The sequence below is a fragment of the Pelophylax lessonae genome (genome assembly GCF_965119305.1).
Source record: "Pelophylax lessonae genome assembly, chromosome: 3".
NCBI lineage: Eukaryota > Metazoa > Chordata > Amphibia > Anura > Ranidae > Pelophylax > Pelophylax lessonae.
The window spans coordinates 474,098,323-474,122,686 of record NC_138770.1 but is presented as its reverse complement, the minus strand read 5'-3'; the positions used below and the strand labels follow the sequence as shown (position 1 = coordinate 474,122,686).

The 24,364-nt window shown below is 49.1% G+C and overlaps 1 protein-coding gene across 2 annotated transcripts in view; it reads right to left on the bottom strand.

Annotated features, from left to right (window-relative positions):
- Positions 1-24,364, bottom strand: part of TBCE (tubulin folding cofactor E) — a 750,803-nt gene that overhangs the window by 640,340 nt on the left and 86,099 nt on the right. For both annotated transcript variants that reach the window (XM_082250252.1, XM_082250253.1), the window contains exon 2: positions 7,088-7,223. In XM_082250252.1, the coding sequence (XP_082106378.1) occupies positions 7,088-7,187 (100 nt within the window). In that variant the 5' untranslated portion in view covers positions 7,188-7,223. The remainder of the gene's footprint in view (positions 1-7,087; positions 7,224-24,364) is intronic.

Here is a 24,364-nt window from a genome sequence, read left to right as displayed (position 1 = left end):
CCCGGCCTCCCCACTGGTGGAACCCCAAGTTTCCTCATTTTGCCTCGATCCCTGATCCTGCCATCTGGGCTGTTAAAGGGGTGACATTGCTAGGGGATATTGTCTCTGGTGGGGAGCTGTGCACCTTTGATGCCCTGAAGGCGCGTTATGATCTTCCAAATCAGTATTTTTTTTCCCTATCTTCAACTCCGCCACGCATTTGTGGCGCAGTTTGGTTCCCCCCCGAGTTGTGATTAAAGCTTCAACTCTTGAAACGGCGATACAGGCGGCAGATATGCGGAAGCCCCTCTCGGAGTTGTATAAGGAATTGTTTGCTACCACTCCGCTAGCTGTACGTAGGTGTAGGGAACGCTGGGTGGAGGAGGTGCCTGACCTAGATGGTGATGACTGGGATGATATGTGGAGTTCCCCCTTCGCCTACCTAGTTTCTGCGAGGGACCGCCTGATTCACTTTAAATTTTTACATCGGATTTATTACACGCCGGCAAGGCTGGCACGCATTTATCAGACGGCTTCGGCGGAGTGCTCGCGTTGCTCGCATTCTCCGGCGGACTTCAGCCACATCTTCTGGAGGTGCCCGGTGGTCAAGGACTATTGGGCATCCGTGTTAGCTTGCATCGTGGAGGTGGTTAAGATTCCAGTCCCCAATTCCGTGGAGGTCTGTCTCTTGGGGTTGGTGGATGGCTTGGCCCCCGCAAGGGCCTTTCGTACTCTGGTCAGTTTGCTTCTTTTCTATGCTCGCAAGGCCCTGCTCTTACACTGGAAAAGCCCCTTAGCTCCCACGATCCTCTTTTGGAAGGGTTTGGTTAACAAAGTGACTCCGCTCTATAAGGCTACGTATCTCAGTAGGGGATGTCCTCGCAAATTTGATAAAGTGTGGAAAACATGGATAGACTCCCCAGCCTCGACCTCCGTTGAGCAGCCTTAGAGTTTTGTGTGGTGCTGTTCAGGGTTGCCTGGGGGGGGGGGGGGGGTGGTCACGCCCGTTGGTGATATTCTCATGCTCATTGTGTGCTAGCTGAATACGTAGATGTCTCTCCGATTTTTGAATAAGGCATGAGGTTGCCGATTACGGTTTCTGTGCTGGACTAATCTCTATGTTCTATGACCTTGCTCCTTTGTTTGCTGGGACAGAATTGAGGGGTATCTATATTACTGCTGGAAGCTTTGTTTTCCTTGCTTAAGCATCGGGGACCGAAGCCACCAGATCAGGGACTCCTCGGCCACCTGGCACAGCTGGATCTGAATGTCCAAGGAATTTGGATTCTTGTTCCATTTGAGAAGGATTTCCTTCTGGAGGATCCTCGTGTGGAATTGAGCGAAGGGGACCGCCTCGAAGGATGACACCATCAGTCCCGGAACTCTCATACAGGTCCAAAAGGATGACCATTTGCTGGACAGCAACAGCTGAACCACAGTGGAATTTTTGGAGATTTTTCCAGAGGAAGAAACACCCTGGCTGAGGAGGAGTCCAAAGTCAGGCCCAGGTAATCCAGTCTCATGGAAGGGACCAAGGATGACTTCTGAAGGTTCAGAATCCACCTGAACTCCTCCAGAGTTCTCATGGTGATTTCCAAATTTGTTTCCAGCACCGTAGTTGACTTCGCACAGAGAAGCAGATTATCCAGGTAACCCAGGACCGATATCCCCCGCTGCCGCAACAGCACCAGGATTGGAGCCAACACCTTTGTGAAGACCTGAGGAGCAGAGGCGAGACCAAAGGGCAACGCCACAAACTGATAGTGATCCTCTCCTATGGCAAATCGGAGAAACCGTTGGTGTCCTGCACAGATTGGGATGTGAAGGTAGGCATCTTTGATGTCTATGGAGGCCAGGAAATCCCCCTGATGTAGGGAGGCCACTACCGTGCGAACCGGTTCCATCTTTAATTTTTTAACTTGCACAAAGCAATTTAGTGCTTTTAGATCCAGGATTGGACGCACCTTGCCTTCCTTCCTGGGAACCGTGAACAGGCTTGAATAAAAGCCCTGAAAACGTTCCGCACACAGAACCGGAACTATTACCCCCCGTTGAACCAGGTCCTGAACTGCCCCAGAGAGCGCCAGCAAGTGATCCGGGGAATGTCGCAAATTGAAAGGGAAAAACCTTACCGGAGGGATGGATCAAAACTCGATCTTGTAACCGGACCGTATGACCTCTTGAACCCATTTGTCTGGTATCCGGGATAGCCACAGGTCCGGGAACCGGTAAAGACCCCAGATATGGGTGAAGGCGCACCGTTAGGCCGAGGAGGTCTTGTCCGCAGGTCTGGAGAAACCAGACTTTTGTTTGCAAGACCAGGGTCGCTTGGAATCGCCCGAGGGTGTCTTGAAGGGCTTTGCCTTATCAACTGACCCTGAGGAACGAAAAAACTTTGTGTGCTGAAAAGGAGGGGCCCCGGCTGCAATGAGGGTCCTTACCCTTGTTAGCCTGTGGAAGAAAGGTACTCTTCCCCCCTGTGAGACCCTTAATGATGTCAACCAGGGTAGCTTCAATCAGGCGATCTCCTTGAAAAGGCAGATCAGACAAGGCTGTCTTTGAAGTCAGACCAGCACGTCAGCCAAAGTATACGCCGGAGGACCACTGCCGAAACCGACAGTTGGCCCAGTATGGGAGCAGTGTCCAGCAAGGCATCGCAAACAAATTGCAGCCCCTGCACCAGCTGGTCCAAAAGCTCCTGCATCAGGAGTCAGACTCAGAATCTGAGAAATCAAATGAGGCAGGGGCAGCCTCTCCTCTCGTTTCTTAGCACCTCAGCCTTTAACCACTTTAAGACAGGAAGATTTTGCTGCTCAATGACCAGGCCACTTTTTTCAACTTGGCACTGTGTTACTTTAATGGACAATTGCACAGTTGTGCCAACGCTGTACCCAAACTAAATTTACGCCTTTTTTTCCCCCACAAATAGAGCTTTCTTTTGGTGGTATTAGATCACCTGTGCGATTTTTAATTTTTGAAAAAAAGAGGGACAATTTTGAAAAGAAAAACAATATTTTTCACATTCTGATCTAAAACATTCCCATAAAAAAAAATGTAAAAATCCAAATTTTTTAACATTTTAGGCCAATTTGTTTTCTGCTGTATTTTAATTGGTTTGCACAAAAGTTATCACATTTACTAACTACGGGAAAGATTTATGTCATTTTTAATGTTTTTTTTTTTACTAGTAATGGCGACAATCTGCGATTTTTTTTTTTTTTTTGCGGGACTGTGACATTGCGGCGGACAGATCGGACCCCTAACTGACATTTTTGACACTTTTGGGGGGACCAGTGACATTACTACAGTAATCAGTGCTATAAATATGCACTGTTACTGTAATAATGACACTGGCAGGGAAGGGGTTAACACTGTTGGTGATCAAGGGGTTAAATGTATGCCTCATGCTTACTGACGTGTGTGGGGGGGAGGGGGGTTCTGTGACACAGACAGATCGCAGTTTGAGCTATGCTGAATCCTGTGATCTCATCCTGTCTGTCACAGAGAAGATCCACCTGCTTTGTTTACACAAGCGGGCGGATCTTCTCACACTTTCCCCGACAATCGGGGGGGGGGGGGAAGCGGCCTCTTCTCCTTCGACCTGATTCCCGCTGTGTCTAAACACAGCAGGAGCGAGCCATCTACATCGCTGGACATAGCAGAGCCGCAGTAGCAGCACAGTGAACGGTCTTAAAGTGGTTAAAGGCCACCTCCACCCGGGACACAAACGATTCCAGGACCGCCGAAATAGCATCTGTAGACAGCTGGGGTCCGGAAGATCCTGCGGCCTTGTTGAGGGGGTCAGATGGGGACACATGATCTGTAGGGTCCATGTTGCACTAGGGGAACCTGTCAGCCAAAATTGAAAAAAGCTTTTTTTAAAAGATGTCCCACCACGCCACAGCGCCCTACGGAGGTCGGGCAAAGTACACTGGAGAGAGAGAGAGAGACCCCCAGACTCACTGTACCAAAGATGCACCAGGAGGCCAAGAACAGCTGCACACAACATGTCAGCAACAATCTCGATCCAAAAGAGGAGGATCTGAAGAGCAGCCCAGGGTATAGGGAGGGGCTCCGCCCACAAAAAACACCTCCAGGAACTTCCATCCTGATTCCTATTAGAAAAAGCCACCGCAAAATGGTCTGGCCAGGTGTACCAAGATGGCCACCGATCTCCTCAGCACATGAGGCTACAAGAAAATGGCGGCCCCACGCGGCCTGCAGAGCAACTGAGGACCCTCGTGTGGACCCCCCAGACCCCCGGATTGATCGATTGGAAGGTGGGCCCTAAAGTGACAGGAAGAGACCCCCCCGCACAATCGTTTGTTCGTCCCTCGCCGGCGCCCCCACCCCCACATGTGGCCTGCCGCGTGGTCCCAGCCCCCGGGAGTAGGCCCAATAGCCCCCAACAGTGAGGGGGAACCCGGGATTGTGAGGGTCCAACTGTCCCAGGGAAGGGCCCGCATCAACCCCAAAATCTGCCAAGGGAAGAGGGGGGAACATTTACTCACCATACCGGAACAGGTGGGCGCCATCTCCTGACAGACCCCTCTCCGCCGCAGTGGGGGGCTGTTGGCCAAATGGGAACGCTGCAACTTGGGCCTAGACCCGGTCGTGTGTGACCTGGCGAGATGTTTAACTCGCGGGGACAGTCCCCATTCAGTGGGACTATGTCGCGGCCGACCCAGCGCGGAGCTAAGGTCTGCACGCGTAATGAGCGGCTGGGGTGACCACTGGATGTATACATCCAGCTCGTTGCCCTGATCTGGCATAGTTGCTTGTATATCTCACAGGAAAAAATGTGGAGAAAAGCCAACTAAAAAACACAAGAAAAAATTACCTAGAAAAAAACTTTGCCAGGACCAGAGATGCAGGGAACTAGGACCTCACTCCTGACTAGACAGATTAAAACTGACATCCTTTGCAGGAAGAGAGAGAGTGTACCCTCTGGGACTGGCCATAGGCATAACCAGAACTTTTTTCTGTCTAGTGTTCTACTCCTGTAGGGTGCAGTATAACCCTACTGATATGCATCAGAGACTGCCTCCGTCAATGAACGATAGAGAAACTCATATTCCCGCATGCGTTTGTTTTGGGTGTTTTGGAGCGTTTTCACTTGTCACACATAGCCTACACACAACAATCGCCCCCAGAGAAGCGCCAGAACTTTTTTTGTACTGCAGCTTTTGGTGCGCTTGCCGCACTTGGAGTGCCTTTAACATGTAACCACAACACAAGCACATTGCACATTTGCAGCTTTTCTGAAACGCATGGCAAGCGCACATTTTCTGTGGCAAGCGCACATTTTCTGTGTGGTTTGCCATGCGTTTGGAAACACACAGATGCGAATGGAGCATCATTGTCCTTGTGTAAAACATACAAACTTCTCTTTCAGGCCCAACTCACACTTAGAGTAATAGTAGCACATTTTTTTTCCTGTTGACGTCAATGGGCTGTGCTACACGTGGCAAAGAAGCTCATGGGAAATTTTGGAGTGGTGCGAGTTGCATGTTTTTATTGTGTTTGCCACCTGTTTTTCCATGTGGCAAAATGTGTGTTTGCTTCTGTGTTTGTTGTCCCATTACCAAATAATGACACTGAAAGCACAACTAGTTAATTTTAGGTGTATAGATGTGGCCAAACACTATACAATCTGATTGTACAACCTCTGTACAATCTGATTTTACAACCTCTGTACAATCTCTATATATTGGTACAAATGTACCAAAATAGTATAATAGCAGGACACACCATCTATCCAATCACTCTGTATCCAACCAGGCAGGGCCTTGCACTACATCAGGGGTGCCCTTTGGGCCAAATGTTGCCCCAGGAAGTTTAGCATGCATCCTGAGCCAGTCTGAAGGGACCCTGGGGAAGCCAGGCACATGCTGGCGTGGAGAGATGCGCGGGGGGGGGGGGGGGAGGGGGTGCTGTGAATACTTAGTTGATGGCTGAAGGTGTGCTAATGAGATCAGTTGGTAAACTCCTTCCTGTGTCTTGCTGGTTCCTCTGTGTCTGTCTGTATGGCAGGAAGTCTCTGAAGCTTTCTAAGAAAAATAGCAAGGGCTAAGGTAAGGGGTTTTTCTCAGAATCAAAGAAAGCTTATATTTTTCTGCAACCCAGATACATTAATGGTATACTGGTACATAGAGGAGCTGGACATTAGAGAAGAAAAACAAAACATGAAATTAGCCTATAAACAGAATGTGATGAAGAGGAAACTATCTGTTTTGAGGCGTGGTTAGGTTGTGGTGTGATAGCAGCCATTTTTGGTAATATTCTACAAGATGAATTCATATACATTGATCTCTTTGACACTTGGCTTGGTCCAGCTTAACTTTGCTGAAACAAAACGCTTTGCCACAGGCAATAATGCTCAATACCTCTACTCCTAACTGACGCAGGCAGTACTGCTCTCTGTTAAAGCTTTTGTCTGCACACCGAAGCAAATGGTGTTGTTAACACATGGCTTCTCAGTACAAACAGAAAGTGATTGCAGCAGCTGTGTCCTAGTTTTTTATTATTTCCTAGTGCATTCTGGCATATAGGAACCTCCACAGTCTCTCCCCAAACTCCCAGCAAACACGTTATAAATGCCTTACTAACACAATATAAACGTTAAAGGTACTGTTAAGGTGCACTTTATTACCATTAAAATCAATGAAGGCAGCTGACAAGAGTCGATGCCTCATGAAAGCGACATGCTGCTTAATTTTTAACAAGACACAATACAATGCAACTGCTCCTGTGTGAACAGTACTGTGTGGTGCCATTTTAATAATCATGACAAGCGTTGAAGGGCAGTTATGAGACTTTAAAAATGCTAAATAAATGCAGCATAAACACAGGGTACTGACGCATATGTAAACAAGCCCTACATTATGTAATTTTTGTTGTTCAATTTTTTTTTTAGAATTACCTTCAGCTTTATAGTACAAGGACCTGCATAAAATTTGAAAGTGTTTAGGTTTGACCTCATATTATATGGTTTTGAAAAATCTAAAGGAAACTTGTACAAGAACATTGTATAAAAATTGTATAGTGTGCAGCCAGCTTCATTTGTTTTTCTAGTGTTGTTGTTTTGACAATCGTAAACAAAACCTACCTGAAGTGGGTGGAACGGTTCCAACATAACACACTGTTCCATACTCCCCATCGCAAATGATTCGTCTACCGAAGACATCACTAGAAAGAACATCCTCCATTTTAATGAAATTTGCACACACCTGAAAATGGGTGTTCTACAACAAACAAGGAAAAGAAAAAGAAAAAATCAAGTAAATGTTTAATAAGGCATTGTTTATATAGGTTTCTAACCCTCCCGCCCAAATACCTACAGTTACAGCATTTGTTAGTTAGGGCACAACCAAAATATTGCAATAATAACTGTTATAATGTCATGTATTAAAATGTAGCTGTATTCAAAAGTGACTAATGCAAATAACAGAGGAACTAGACAGCAGAGAGAAACAAGGGTGTCTGGCTGCAGGCTGAAGCTCCACTTTTGACAGGAAACATGTGACCTTCACTCTATTTTTTTCCCACACACACTGAAATGAAAGCAATAATTCTAGCAAAAGACCTCCTCCGTTACACTAAACTGATGAACTAGGGGGCTTTTGAAGCATCATTTATTGAAAATATAGTGTACTAAAGTTTGCCTTGTTGTTTCTTTGAGATGTGGGTAAGAATTGCAGATATTACTAGTTGCCTTAGCTGACTGGCTACAACTGCATGTCACGGAACCATGAACCAGATGTACAACAACAGATAAGTGAAAATAAGACAGCTTTATTGAAAAACAAGCTATAAAGCAAAAGTCCAAACGGATGGCGAAACCGATGCAGAGTCTTAGCGAAGCCAGGGGTCAGGAACCAGCAGGGTAGTCAGACGAAGCCAGGATCAGGAACCAACAGGGTAGTCAGACGAAGCCAGGATCAGGAACCAACAGGGTAGTCAGACGAAGCCAGGATCAGGAACCAACAGGGTAGTCAGACGAAGCCAGGAACAGGAACCAGAAGTAGCAGCAGTCTTAGTAGCATGTGAACACAGGAGGACCAAGCAGGGAACTGAAGCCACAGACCTCCTATATATATGAGCTAGGCATCCAGCTCCTCCCAGTGGGAAGGAGGAGCCGCAGGGTGGGAGGCTACAAGAAACCCAGAAACCAAGATGGCCGCCAGCACATGTCAAACGAAGGAGAACAGCAAGAAGGTAAGACCATGACAGTACCTCCCCCTCAAGGGCCCCTCCTCCGCGGAGTAAAGAACGGTTTCTGAGGGAAGCGTGCGTGGAAGGCTCGGAGCAAGGCAGGAGCATGGACATCTGCGGAGGGAACCCAGGAACGCTCCTCTGGACCATAACCACGCCAATGAACCAAAAACTGTACCCGACCGCGGACCAGGCGTGAGTCAAGGATATTGCTCACCTCATACTCCTCACGATTGCCCACTCGGACCGGACGAGGCCGAGGAACCGAGGAAGTGAAACGATTACACACCAGAGGCTTCAACAGGGAGACATGAAACACGTTGGAGATCCGCATGCCAGGAGGAAGCGCAAGGGCATAGGCTACCGGGTTTACCCTGCGAAGCACTCGGAAGGGACCAACAAAGCGAGGCGCCAGCTTGGGAGTGGGCACTCGAAGGTTGAGGTTGCGGGTGGACAACCATACACGGTCTCCGGCCTGGTAGGAAGGAGCAGGCGCTCGTCTGCGATCAGCCTGGAGTCTCTGGCGCTGCGCAGAGACCTCAAGGGACTTCTGGATCTGTACCCAAGAAGCACGTAGGACGGAAAGGTGATCCTCCACAGCCGGAATATCCTGGGGAGAGAATACCTCCGGTAACACGGCAGGTTGGAACCCATAGTTGGCCATGAAGGGAGACGTCCCAGAGGAAGAGTTCACCGCCGTGTTCCTGGCAAACTCAGCCCAAGGCAGGAGGTCAACCCAATTGTCTTGGTGATCGGAGACATAGCAACGAAGGAATTGCTCCAAGGCCTGATTGGATCGTTCTGCGGCCCCATTGGACTGAGGGTGGTAGGCCGAGGAGAAGGAGAGATGAATCCCCAACTGGGAGCAAAAGGCGCGCCAGAACCTGGACACAAACTGACTCCCCCGATCCGACACAATCTCCTTGGGCAAACCGTGCAACCGGAAGACCTCCCTGGCAAAAATCGTGGCCAACTCCTGTGCAGAGGGTAACTTCTTGAGAGGAACACAGTGACACATTTTGGAAAACCGATCCACAATCATGAGAATGACCGTATGGCCTCGGGATGCAGGGAGGTCCACAATGAAATCCATCCCCAGGTGTGACCATGGGCGCTCCCCGGTGGCTAAGGGTTGCAGAAGGCCCAACGGAAGGTGCCGAGGGGACTTACTCTGGGCACAAACGGAGCATGCCGCTACATATGCGGCGATGTCGGAACGTAGGGAAGGCCACCAGAACAGACGTGAAACAGCCCAGGACAGCTGATTCTTTCCAGGATGCCCCGCGGTCTTGGAGTTATGGTAGGTTCGCAACAACCGAGTGCGCAACTCCTCAGGCACAAAACATCTGCCGTTGGGTCTCCCAGAGGGAGCACCAGATTGAGCCGCCAAAATCTGCTCACCCAGGGGAGAGGTCAGGCTGGTGCGAATGGCAGCCAGGATCTGATTCGGAGGTATGACCGAAGTCGGAATCGACTCCTCCCTGGACAGGTCGGAGTACTGCCGTGATAAGGCATCAGCCCTGATGTTCTTGGAACCGGGTAGGTAGGAGACCACGTAATTAAAACGTGACAAGAACAGAGCCCATCTGGCCTGACGTGGTGTCAATCTCTTGGCCTCAGAGAGGTAGGTCAGATTCTTGTGGTCCGTCAGGATGAGGACCGGAACCACCGAACCCTCGAGCAAGTGCCTCCATTCTTTAAGAGCCTGCACGATGGCCAATAACTCCCTGTCACCAATCTGGTAGTTGCACTCCGCGGAAGACAGTTTCCGGGAGTAAAACCCACAAGGAAGCAGAGGACCCTCTGGTGTTCTACGCTGAGACAGAAGGGCGCCTACTCCCGTCTCAGACGCGTCCACCTCGAGGACAAAGGGCAACCCAGGGTTGGGATGCGACAGAATCGGAGCCGACACAAAGGCGGACTTTAGAGCCTCAAAAGCTCGGATGGCCTCGGGCGGCCAGACCTGGGAATTACTGCCCTTCCTGGTCAGATCCGTGAGAGGCTTGGCTAGCATGGAAAAGTCCCTGATGAACTTCCGATAATAATTGGCGAAGCCCAAAAAGCGCTGCAGGGAGCGAAGACCACTGGGCTGGGGCCACTGTAAGACAGCCGAAACCTTCTCAGGATCCATGGAGAACCCCTCAGCGGAAATGATGTAACCTAAGAAGGTTACCTGGGATCGGTGAAATTCGCATTTCTCAAGCTTACCGAATAGCTTGTTCTCTCGTAACCGTTGCAACACTCGTTTGACATCCAGAATGTGGGTCTCCATGGACTCAGAATATACCAAGATGTCATCCAGGTAGACCACCACACACTGCTGCAACAGGTCACGGAAAACATCGTTGATGAATTCCTGAAAGACTGCGGGCGCATTGCACAGCCCAAAGGGCATAACCAAGGATTCATAATGACCGGTCCTGGTGTTAAACGCGGTCTTCCACTCATCGCCCGCCTTGATCCTTACGAGGTTATATGCCGCCCTCAGGTCGAGTTTGGTAAAGACCGTGGCCCCTTTAAGGCGATCGAACAGCTCGGAAATCAAGGGTATCGGGTAAGCGTTCTTGATCGTGATGCGATTGAGACCCCTGTAATCGATGCAAGGCCTCAACTCACCGCCCTTCTTTTTCACAAAGAAAAATCCAGCCCCTGCCGGGGACGAGGATTTGCGAATGTGTCCACGTGAAAGCGCCTCCCTCACGTACTCCTCCATGGCCTCATTCTCCGCTACCGACAGTGGATAGACTTTGCCACGAGGAGGAACGGCACCAGATTGTAACTCTATGGCACAATCGTATGGGCGGTGCGGAGGTAGGGCAACCGCACGCACCTTATCGAATACATCCCGGTACTCCTCGTATTCAGGGGGCAACAGAGAGTCCGAGGAAGTACACAGCAACTTGACAGGCCCATGGATGCAACTAGTCCCACACTGCGGTGACCACGAGAGGATCTCGGCCGATCTCCAATCGAAAATCGGATTATGCTTCTGGAGCCAGGGGTACCCCAAGACCACCGAGTAGTGTGGAGACGAAATAACCTGGAAGCAGACCGACTCTCTGTGGACGGCACCAATGGCTAACCCCACTGGAAGGGTCTCATGAGTCACGTGTGGCGGCAGAAGGGGTCTGCCGTCTATCGCCTCAAGAGCCAGAGGAGAACCTCGAGCCTGCAGAGGAATGGAATTGGCGGCAGCGAACACACTATCAATGAACAAACCACCAGCACCAGAGTCCACCAACGCCTGGGTCGTCACCGAGCCCCCGACCCAGGAAAGGACAACAGTGATCAGTGGTTTGTCAACACGGGAAACCGGGGACGAGGAGACTCCACCCAAGATCTGCCCCCGACAGGATCTCAGGTGCGAGCGTTTCCCTGGACGGTTCGGACATGCCAACCGAAAATGCCCACCGAGACCACAGTACATGCATCGGCCCTCGCGTCTCCGGAGTACCCTCTCCCCCTCGGACAGGCGAGCAAACCCCAGCTGCATGGGTTCAACCCCAGACAAGTCATCCCCAGGAGGCGTGGGAGGAGAGGGAGGCACGGGTGGGACAACAAAGGTAGGCGCCAATCTGTTAGGAGGCCTCCGCAGACTCTCCTTAAAGGAAGGTCTCTCCCTGAGTCTGGTGTCAATCAAAATCAGGAAAGAAATAAGAGACTCGAGCTCCACTGGTAGGTCCTTAGCTGCAACCTCATCCTTCAAGGCATCCGAGAGACCATGAGAGAAAGCAGCGACCAGAGCCTCATTATTCCAGCCCACCTCTGCTGCCAGGGTACGAAACTCAATGGCGTATTCAGCTACGGATCGTGAACCCTGTCTGATGGACATAAGGAGCTTCGCAGCAGAGGCAGCACGAGCCGGCACATCGAATACCTTCCGAAGAGAAGCAACAAAACCGGAAAACTCGGCAACCACCGGATTGTTGTTCTCCCATAAAGGGCTGGCCCAGGCCAAGGCCTTGTCCGAGAGCAGCGAGATTAAGAAGCCCACCTTTGATCTCTCAGTAGGAAAGGCATGTGGCAGCAACTCGAAATAAATGCCCACCTGGTTAAGGAAACCTCGGCACTGAGTTGGCTCTCCCCCAAAGCGCTGTGGAAGGGGGGCAGAACCGGACATACCCCGAAACACCGCGGGCGCAACAACAGGTGTCGGGGTAGACTCTGGCGCAACAACCGGAGCGGCAGTAGGAGCGGACCCAGGAGCGACAACCGACCCATCGGCAACGGGAGCGAAATGAACCGTGCGTTCAAGCAGGGTTTGCAACGCCACGGCGAACTGACCCAACAGGTGATCCTGCTGATCAAGTCTGGCAACCAGCGTGGGTAGTGAGGATGGCCCTGTACCGTCAGAATTCGTGGCCTGTGGTACCGTGCGTTCAAGCAGGGTTTGCAACGCCACGGCGAACCGACCCAACAGGTGATCCTGCTGATCAAGTCTGGCAACCAGCGTGGGTAGCGAGGATGGCCCTGTACCGTCAGAATTCATGGCTTGGTCCTAATGTCACGGAACCATGAACCAGATGTACAACAACAGATAAGTGAAAATAAGACAGCTTTATTGAAAAACAAGCTATAAAGCAAAAGTCCAAACGGATGGCGAAACCGATGCATAGTCTTAGCGAAGCCAGGGGTCAGGAACCAGCAGGGTAGTCAGACGAAGCCAGGATCAGGAACCAACAGGGTAGTCAGACGAAGCCAGGATCAGGAACCAACAGGGTAGTCAGACGAAGCCAGGATCAGGAACCAACAGGGTAGTCAGACGAAGCCAGGAACAGGAACCAGAAGTAGCAGCAGTCTTAGTAGCATGTGAACACAGGAGGACCAAGCAGGGAACTGAAGCCACAGACCTCCTATATATATGAGCTAGGCATCCAGCTCCTCCCAGTGGGAAGGAGGAGCCGCAGGGTGGGAGGCTACAAGAAACCCAGAAACCAAGATGGCCGCCAGCACATGTCAAACGAAGGAGAACAGCAAGAAGGTAAGACCATGACACTGCAGTTGAGTTGTAATCCATCAGTCCCTAGAGAGATTTCTCCACAAAAGCGCTGTTAGACCTCTATGTTTCCATTAGAAGGGTTTCATATCCTCTTTGTTGGTGTTCACAGTGGTGAAGACTGGAGGCACATAATCACTATAACTTCTGCTAGGTGCACAAATAGAGCATGTTTGTTCTACATAGCACTACACTTGTCTTATTATGGAATGTCATGAACTTACGAGAACACTTATTTTTTGCTTTATTTATTACACTTAATTTCACATGAATTTTGTATTATATTTTTTATTATTTATTTCAGGTTCTTATATAGCGCTGTCAATTTACACAGCACTTTACATATACATTGCACATTCACATCAGTCTAAGGTCCCTAACTCACATTCATACATACATAGTAGGGCCAATTTTTATACACGATCCAATTAACCTACGAGCATGTCTTTGGAGTGTGGGAGGAAACCGGAGTACCCAGAGGAAACCCACGCAGGCACAGGGAGAACATGCAAAATCCAGGCAGGTAGTGTCATGGTTGGGATTCGAACCAGCGACCCTCTTGCTGCTAGGTGAAAGTGCTCACCACTACACCACTGTGCCGCCCAAGTGTACTTATTTGTGTATTTCATTGACTTTATGGTTAATACATATTTTTTAGTATTTGACTGCACGACACATTTATTTTGGTGACATTTTTTTGTATTATTGTGTGTAGATACAGTGAGTGCTGCTTTCACCCGTTAAGAGAAAAAAAAAATCCTTTAGTAACTTCAGTCAATTACACCATAGCGCAGAATGTAATGATATCACGTACTGGACACACGAAAAGCTGTAGCAAGTGGCCATGATGTTCAGTTATCATAGATCAGCCATAACGGTCTTGCAGAGCAGTTACACAATGTCACAGTGATTACACCTTCCCTCCTCCTTTAATTCAGCCGTTCTCTCAACTCTGAGACATCAGAAACCAGCGCTTAGGCCTGTGCAGAGCTGTAATTAGCTAATTAAGTCCTGGCATGCTGTCTGTTTATGCAGTCCAGGCCTATCGTAAAACTATGACCAAATCCATTAAGGATACCCTAAACTAACGGGGATCGTAAAAAGCAATCAGAGAGCTCTGCCCAATTAAAAACCTAACAAATCCACACACGATTCATAAACTCAGACAGGAACATGACACATTAATAATAAGTATATATTTGAATGAGAAATGTCGTACTGAATAAAATAAGGTCATACATGACCACACTGGCACATATAAAAGGGAAGATAGCTGTCAGATGCCTCCTGGGTGACAGGTTTATCTTAGCTACCCTGTGTTTAGTATCCCTGGATGCAAAATTCAATGCTGAACAATAATCAGTTTCAAGAATGCAACCGGTACATATTGGAAGATATGAATAGTGGTATAAAACAGTCTATAAGGTAGGGACCTGATATTGTCATAAACCCAGGACAGTCCATGGACACTCTGTTTTATTGGTTAGGGGCATCTGTCAACACCCCTTTGATCCAAGAGGAAAAGGGAGACAACTAACCAGTTGAGAGTTCTTTTTTACCATCAACTCTGGAACATCTGTCAAGCTTTAGAACTGATAACGCCTGGCTTATCGACTGAACTCTAACACCAAGGACATTGATTGCAAGTATTCTTCCTCCTCTATTCTACCTTATTTTTCTATTGCTGAATTATGTCTCTATTTCTTTGAAACACCTTTTTTCTGTAAATATTTTATTTGCACCAACTTTGACCTTTTCATTAATAAAACCTTATTTTGAAAAGTGTTAACCTTGTCCCTAAGCTCTTAATGCAAGCTAAAAAAAAAAAAAAAGAGTGCTACTGTAGAATAAATCCTATAAACATACCTGTCTGTGGTGACAGTGTGTTACAGACGAGTATTCTAAAATCATAATTAGTATTGCTAGAATTACAAGCTCCCTCTTGCTCAGGCCAAATGGGGGTGGTGGCATTTAAAGGAGTAATTGCCTAATTAGCCAAGTGACAATTGCTCTCATGCTGCTGGCAACTAGATTGTGGTCCCGCGAGCTGGAAAATCTTTGTGCAGGTACAGCTGAGATTGGCATTGTTACATAAGTGACAGCGTAATGTGAGATAGGCTGGTCCTTTGTCAGGAGTTAGTAAAGACAGGGATCTGATAACCGCATCCATCCCATATTGGCTGGCAGCGTACGTAGGATAGTTTTGCATTAGAACATTCAGTGCACTATTAGGAATAAGCTCTGCACTGAAGGATTGTAACCTTTGTGGAAACAGTCCTTAGAAACAAGCCGGTGCATATTTTTTGTTTTTAAAGAGAAATACAGCAACAGTTACTTCCTACAGCTCCTTCCTATCTCTGCTTTCCGTTTTATCCTTTCTGCTTACAAACATGCCTGGGTTATCAGAATACAAGAAGATGAGCAAAAATAACCTTACTGATGTGCATTAAGAGGAATTGACGTCGGTGTCAAGAATTGTGAGGGCATAATTCATGATGCCCTGCAGGAGTATGATATCCGGGCAGAACCCAGGGGAACCTGAACTTGAAAGGGTTCCCGCTACTTCAGAGCCCAGTGGATCAAAAATGGCCTCGCAGGATGGGCAAGCAGAGCCTGACACTGGACTTTCACTTAATGTCACCTCCAAGCCACAGCATGAGCAGCCCAGTCCCAGATTACCTGCAAAGAGCACAGACTCTCTTCAAATGGAGGAAACACTACAATGCATCAGGGAGATGGATGATGTACCTGCAGTTTCTTGAGCGCCAGGCTAAGAGAGGAGCGCAAGGCTGCGGCTGAGAAAGAGGCTGCGCAGAGGGAGGCTGATCGTCAGCCCAAACTGGAGATTGCTAGGCTCCAGCAGCAGCGACAGGCTCAGAACCTCGGATCCCTGGAGCACAGGGACACCTCTCTGCCTGTGAGTCAGGCAGCCAAATATCCAGTTATGAAAAGGACAGTGACATTGACGTGTATCTACTGTCATTTGAAAAAACTTGCCGTCAGTGCCATCTGCCCCAAGCACAAGGGCTGTGAGGCAAGGCCCTAGATGCTTATGTCGAATCGCCAGTGGAGCAGGACGACGATTATGAGGCCATAAAGGCTGCGATCATCCTAAAGTATCAGTTGACCCCGGAAGTGATTTAGGTTCTTGCAAAAGGGGCCTGGGGACTCAAATATGGATATGGCAAGTCGCTTATGCACCACATTCCGTCAGTGGACTAGAGGCTTGAAAGCCAATTCTTTTGTGGCCCTAGAAGATCTTATGATTAAAGATCAACTTTTGCACATCTGTCCTACAGACGTCAGACAGTTTGTGTTGGAACGGAAGTGTCAGGAAAGGAATCAGCATTCAGCAACAATAGAATGCTGGATGCAGAGCAGGTGTGTCACCACGCCCATCTCCCCAGCCCTGGCCCTATATAAGACACTCTCTGGCTGTGCTTCAGTGCTGGTTTATCATCAGCTCCTGTACCCGTGACCTGTTCGATTGCCTGTTGTTCCTGTTTATCCCGGCTAGCTCCTTGACTTACCTGCATCTCTCCTTCGTTTGACCTCGGCTTGCCTGACCACCCCTTACTCTAAAAGACACCTCTGCTGGATCTCCTGTGTACCGACCTTGGCTTGGATCCCACGGACTCTCTCTCTTGTGCGGCCCTCTGTACCTTCATCTCCTCGGACTGATTATCTGTGTATGACCCTCGGCCTGGCATTAACCTTTGTCTCTTTTCTCTGAGCATCTATAGATCTCCTGGAAGCGGTCCTGAATCACCATCCATCCATCCATCCATCCGGGATCCATCCGCATCCAGTGCTCCTTGGGACGTGTCATCTCCTGTTTCACCACCAGGGGTGATCCGCACCGAGCTGCTAGGGAAGCCTTCTCAGCACTTCGGCCTCCACCAAGGTAACTGACAGCATAAACCAGCCATGTCAGAGGCCGACAGAGGTGCTTCCCCGCTCGAGGCTCTGTGCCAACAGGTTTCAGCCCTGACCCAGGCCGTACAAAGACTACAAGATGGTTACTTCCAGCTGGAAGGTCGGGTACTTAACCTAGCCGGCTCCTCCTCCCCGACGGACCCTACTCAGCCTGCCACTAGCTCGCTACCAGCTCCGTCCCAACCGGATCAAACTAGCTCCGCCCATTCAGTTTCAGCTCCGCCACCAGAGCCACGGGTGCCCACGCCAGAACGCTTCCGTGGGGAGCGAAGGAAGTTCAGGGCCTTCAAGAATGCCTGTTTGTTATATCTGGCTCTCCAGCCCAGGACCTTCTCCTCTGAATCCGTTAAAGTAGGGTTTATAATTTCCCTATTGGCTGACGAACCTCAGACTTGGGCACACAACCTCCTGGAACAGAAGAGCCTGATCCTAAATTCCGTAAGCTCCTTCTTTGAGGCTATGGCCCAATTATATGAAGATCCCCAGCGCACGGTCACCGCAGAGTCTGCCTTACATGCCCTACAACAGAACAAACGCCCGGCCGAGGACTACACTGTAGATTTCCGTAGGTGGGCAGCCGACACGGACTGGAATGAGGCAGCATTGAAGTATCAGTACCGACATGGCCTCTCTGAAGCTCTAAAGGACGAGCTTGCTCGAGTAGAGACACCAGCATCCTTGGAAGATTTAATCTCCCTTGCCATCCAGATGGACAGGCGTCTCCGGGAAAGACGCTCAGAACGCCTCCAGGGGGCTCGAGCTACTTGGGTCATGCCTAAGGTTCCATTTGCTGCCTCTCCTCTTCCTGGACCAGCTGTCAATGCCTCTGCAGATTGTGAACCCATGCAGATTGGGCTAATTCGTTCCTCCCTAACCCCCGAAGAGCGACAACGTCGCCGCCAGGCGAACCTCTGCCTATACTGTGGAGCTCCTGGCCATTTTCTCCGCAACTGTCCTGTGAGGCCTAGTAAGTGCTATTCACGGTCTGTTCTGAACTGTCAGGTCTCTGAGCCGTCCCCTGCTCACCTTACCCTTCCTGTCTCCCTACAGGTAGCCGAAGAGAGGATCCAGCTGACGGCAATTATTGACTCCGGAGCTTGTAGTTGTTTCCTGGACTGCACTCTAGCTAAGAAACTAGGAGTCCCCCTGCAAGTTAAGGAGCAACGGCTTCAAGTCTTTCTGGCCGACGGGTCCTTGCCTAGCTCCGGACCCGTGACCAAAGAGACCTATCCGGTTCTTACTATCACAACCCCGGGCCATCAAGAGTTCATCCGCTTCGATGTCTTGTCCTCTCCCTTATTCCCGGTAATCCTAGGCCTACCTTGGCTCCAGGCTCACAATCCCCAAATTGATTGGGTAAAGAAGAAGATCTCCTTCTCATCCAACTACTGCCAGGATCACTGCTTCCCTCCTGGACCCAATGCCCCTGCCGCTTGTCTAGCCGTCCAGCCGGGCCCAGACCCCCTTGAAGACCTTCCTGAAGCTTATCGGGACTTTAGGGATGTATTTGACAAGAAAAAGGCTGATGTTTTACCCCCTCACAGGCCCTACGACTGCCCTATTGAACTTCTCCCAGGGGCAGAGATCCCTTTCGGAAGAATATTTCCCCTGTCTGAGAAGGAATTGGAAACTCTTCGAACCTATGTCAATGAAAACTTGGAAAAGGGGTTCATCAGGCCCTCATCCTCTCCAGCGGGTGCTGGAATCTTCTTTGTTGAGAAGAAAGATGGCACATTAAGACCCTGCGTTGATTACCGGGAGCTCAACAAGGTGACCATCAAGAACCGCTATCCTCTCCCTTTGATTCCAGAGTTGTTTCAGCGCTTCCGGACTGCCCGGGTCTTTACTAAATTAGACCTCCGAGGGGCATACAACCTTATCCGCATCCGAGAGGGGGACGAGTGGAAAACAGCATTCAGGACCCGGTTTGGCCACTTTGAATATATGGTCATGCCCTTCGGGCTGTGTAACGCCCCGGCCACTTTTCAACATTTGGTGAATGACATTTTTCGAGAGTTTCTGGACAACTTCCTAATTGTGTACCTAGATGACATCCTGGTCTTTTCTTCCACTCTGGAACTCCACCGGATCCACGTTAAGAAAGTACTAGCCACCCTGAGGAAACATGGGCTCTATGTGAAACTGGAGAAGTGTGAATTTGAGAGAGAGTCCATCCAGTTCCTAGGGCTCATTATCTCAACAGGGGGTGTTTCTATGGATCCGCAGAAGGTGAAAGCAATTCTGGAGTGGCCAGCCCCCACAGACAAAAAAGGAGTTCAGCGATTTGTGGGTTTCGCTAACTTTTACAGAAGGTTTGTGAAGGGGTTTTCAACAATTATTACACCCATCACCCAACTTACGCGCCAGCAGATCCGCTTCCGCTGGTCACCGGAGGCTCAGTCAGCCTTCGATGAGTTAAAGAACCTGTTCGTGACCGCACCTATTCTCCAACATCCGGACCCAGCTTTACCCTACATCCTCGAAGTGGATGCCTCGGAAGTAGCCACAGGGGCTATCCTGTCCCAGCGACAAGGCCCAAAGGCCTTACTACATCCGGTAGCGTTCTTCTCTCGAAAAATGTCACCCCCAGAGAGGAATTACGATGTGGGGGACCGGGAACTCCTGGCCATTAAATGTGCCTTAGAAGAATGGAGGTACCTGCTGGAAGGTGCAATGCACCCTATTATGATATTCACGGATCACAAAAATCTAGAATATCTTAGGGCCGCTAGACGCCTAAGACCTCGGCAAGCCCGGTGGGCTTTATTTTTCTCACGCTTCAATTTCCATATCACCTACAGGCCAGGGTCGAAGAATGGAAAAGCGGATGCCCTGTCCCGGATGTTTCCAGACTCTCCCAGCACAACGGAGCCCAATACCATCTTGTCAGCTCAAAACTTTTTCCTGATCCACGCTGACCTACAAACCTCAATTCAACAAGCCTCTACCCAATGTACAGGACTTGAAGCCGAGTCTCTAAAGAAACGGAATGGACTCCTCTGGTACCAGGAAAAAATTTTTGTTCCCGCACAAGTGAGATTGATGGTCCTCAAAACCTTTCATGACCACAAACTTGCCGGACATTTTGGGGTGAGAAAAACCTACGAACTTATTCAACGCCGCTTTTGGTGGCCTCAACTGCACCAGGACTGCAGAATGTATGTGAATTCCTGCATTACGTGCCAACGGAGCAAAGGGGCAAAAGTCAAGTCATGGGGCCTGTTGAGGCCATTACCGATTCCTGAGCAGCCCTGGAAAGGTTTATCTATGGACTTTATAGTTGAGCTACCACCCTCAGAAGGGTTTACCACCATCCTAGTAGTCGTAGATCGACTTTCAAAAATGGCTCATTTCCTGCCCATGGTGGGCACTCCTTCTGCCTTGGAAACAGCCAACGCATTCATCAAAGAGGTGGTCAGGTTACATGGACTTCCGAATAATATAGTATCAGACCGAGGCGTTCAATTTACCTCTAGATTTTGGAAGGAGCTCTGCAAGGCCTTGGCGGTTGGAGTGTCCCTGTCCTCTGCCTACCATCCACAAAGCAACGGGCAGACGGAAAGAACAAATCAAACTCTAGAACAGTACCTCCGATGCTTTTGCACCAGCTCTCAGGACAACTGGGTCTCCCTGCTCCCATGCGCAGAATTTGCTTACAATAATTCTGTACACTCTGCAACCAACCAAACCCCGTTTTGGGCTAATTATGGCTTCCATCCTTCTTTCTTGCCCAACTTGGACCAGGAAATCACGGTTCCCGCAGTCCTGGATCGTCTGGCTGCCATTAAAGCTAATTTTCAGTTACTACAGGACAATATTCAGAAAGCCCAACAGGATTATAAGAAATTCTTTGACCTCAAACGGAAGGTGAACCCTGCACACAAGGTGGGAGATAAGGTCTGGCTCTCGTCAACTAATTTAAAACTTTCTTGCCCATCCAAGAAGTTGGGGCCAAGATTCATTGGTCCTTTCGAGGTCAAGAGAGTGGTGAACCCTGTGGCCTTTGAATTAGTCTTGCCCGGTTCTTTCAAAATTCACCCGGTGTTTCATGCCTCGCTACTGAAGCCCGCAATACCGAGCCCATACCCGGGGAGAGAAGAGGTACCACCTCCTCCAGTTGCAGTGGAAGGGGAGCCTGAATTTGAGATTGAGACTATCTTAGATTGCCGACGGAGAGGCAATCGCACTCAATACTTAATTAAATGGAAAGGATACCCCCCGGAGGACAATTCCTGGGAACCATTGGATAATATCCATGCTCCTAAGCTTCTGAGAGAATTTCATAGCAAATTTCCGGAAAAACATGGTCAGAGGGCATCCAGAGGCTGCCCCTCGGGGGGGGGCACTGTCAGGAAAGGAATCAGCATTCAGCAACAATAGAATGCTGGATGCAGAGCAGGTGTGTCACCACGCCCATCTCCCCAGCCCTGGCCCTATATAAGACACTCTCTGGCTGTGCTTCAGTGCTGGTTTATCATCAGCTCCTGTACCCGTGACCTGTTCGATTGCCTGTTGTTCCTGTTTATCCCGGCTAGCTCCTTGACTTACCTGCATCTCTCCTTCGTTTGACCTCGGCTTGCCTGACCACCCCTTACTCTAAAAGACACCTCTGCTGGATCTCCTGTGTACCGACCTTGGCTTGGATCCCACGGACTCTCTCTCTTGTGCGGCCCTCTGTACCTTCATCTCCTCGGACTGATTATCTGTGTATGACCCTCGGCCTGGCATTAACCTTTGTCTCTTTTCTCTGAGCATCTATAGATCTCCTGGAAGCGGTCCTGAATCACCATCCATCCATCCATCCATCCGGGATCCATCCGCATCCAGTGCTCCTTGGGACGTGTCATCTCCTGTTTCACCACCAGGGGTGATCCGCACCGAGCTGCAAGGGAAGCCCTCTCAGCACTTCGGCCTCCACCAAGGTAACTGACAGGAAGCCAACCTCTGCCAAAGCAGCAGAACTGGCAGATACCTATTATCAACACTCGAGACCATTGCAAGGCTCCTCCGAATGGCTGGAAAGGAGGGGAATCACCCATGGCAACCGCTCCTGCACCTGTGAGTCAAGTTCCCCAGCAACCAGCATCTGCAGTCTCTGGTGTCACCTCAATCCCAACTGACACTCGCCGATGCTACACTAAAATATTGGTTACATCATTCCTGGGTACATCTGGCTACAGTAGGATGCTGGGATGCAACTATAGTGGCAACTACCTGTGACTGACCGATCCAATGGGAACGGACTAAAACTTTGACGCCAGCGCGTGAGAAGGACCGTCCCGCCCTGACAGAGGTACTGGCTGGTGCACCTGGGACATGGCCCCCTGGAAATCAACTGTCTGGTCCTGGCTCACACCGATGCCACTACCTTTGGGTCAGGTGCAGCCCCAGGCCAGAGGGATGAGAAAGGAGAGGAATATCTCATCCTCTACCTATGCATGAAGGCACCTTCTAGACAGTTAACATATGCCATCCTTGAACAGAGGTGTCTTGTGATTGGGTGGGCACCACGGGAAGCTGCCACGTTATCCAGGTACAGCCAACTGGTACTCGCCCATCACAAAACACTTTGTCTGCCAAACTGTGCTGCTAGGGAGAACAACCTACTCCTCAGAGGAAACCTAGTTCTCCAGCAATACAGTTGGACCAGACCGCGCAAAGGAGAATGCCTTAGCAAGGTGGACCTGTGGGGTGACAAGCCAAGCCGGCAGCAGTTGGTTGCGTCAGGAGGGAAATTGCAGATCCCTCCCATGCAACTACCTGAGGAAGAGGTGTAATGATATCACGTACTGGACACACGAAAAGCTTTAGCAAGCGGCCATGTTGTTCAGTTATCATAGATCAGCCATGACAGTTTTGCAGAACAGTTACACATTGCTGCAGTGATTACCCCCTCCTTTAATTCATGGAATGCATAGGTTTTACACTTCAAAAGAGCCTTTATCGAACAAAATAAGGTCATAGAAGGGAAGATAGCTGTCAGATGTCTCCTGGGTGACAGGTTTATCTGAGCTACCCTGTGTTTAGTATCCCTGGATGCATAATTCAATGCTGAACAATAGTCTTTCAGTTTCAAGAATGCAACTGGTACATATTGGAAGATATGAATAGTGGTATAAAACTGTCTATAAAGGTAGAGACCGGATATGGTCATAAACCCAGGACAGCCCATAGACACTCCGTTTTATTGGTCAGGGGCATCTATCAACACTCCTTTGATCCAAGAGAAAAAGGGAGACATCTAACCAGTTATGAGTCCTCCTTTACCATCAAATCAGAAACATTTGTCAAGCTTGAGAACCGATAACACCTGGCTTATCGACTGAACTCTGATAACACCCAGGACATTTGCAAGTATTCTTCCTCCTCAATTCTACCGTATTTTTCTATTGCAGAATTATGTCTCCATTTCTTTGAAACACCTTTTTTTCTGTAAATATTTCATTTGCACAAACTTTGACCTTTTCATCTTTAAAACATTATTTTGAAAAGTGTTAACCTTGTCCCTAAGCTCTTAATGCAAGCTAAAAAAAAAGAACCTGTCTCTTGAGGAGCGTTACTGTGAAGAATAAATCCTATGAACATACCTGTCTGTGGCGACAGTGTGTGTTACAGACAATTATTCTAAAATCATAATTGGTATTACTAGAATTACGAGCTTCCTCCTGCTTGGACCAAATGGGGATGGTGGGACATTATTCACTCTCAGGCTGCTGGCACCTAGATTGTGGTCCCGCAAGCTGGAAAATCTTTGTGCAGGGTGCAGTTGAGATTGGCATTGTTACGTAAGTGACATCGTGGTGTGAGATTGGCTGGTTCTCTGTCACGAGTTAGTGAGGACAGGAATCTGATACCCGCATCCTTTGCACAAGATTTTCCTCTTTTTATGATATTCATTAATGTCAGGCAGGCCATACACGGTGCAAATTTCTTTCCTGCAACCTTGGGAGAAGACCATGATTAAAGCTAGCAGCTATAGCAGCTGCTGGCAATAATCGTAAGAGAATCTGGAAGGATGGTTGTACCCAAGTTGATCGATCAATCAATTTGGTACATTTAGCCTGCCCATACAGGATTTGAATATTGGCCGGTTTCTGGCAAAACCGGCCAAGATTTGAACTATGTATAGCCGGCCTTATAGAAAAGGGAAAGGATTTCAACAACATCAACTTCAAAATTAGGCTGAAGATCCACATTAGGAGCTTCACATTAGCACCTAATCTGCAACTACTGATTCTA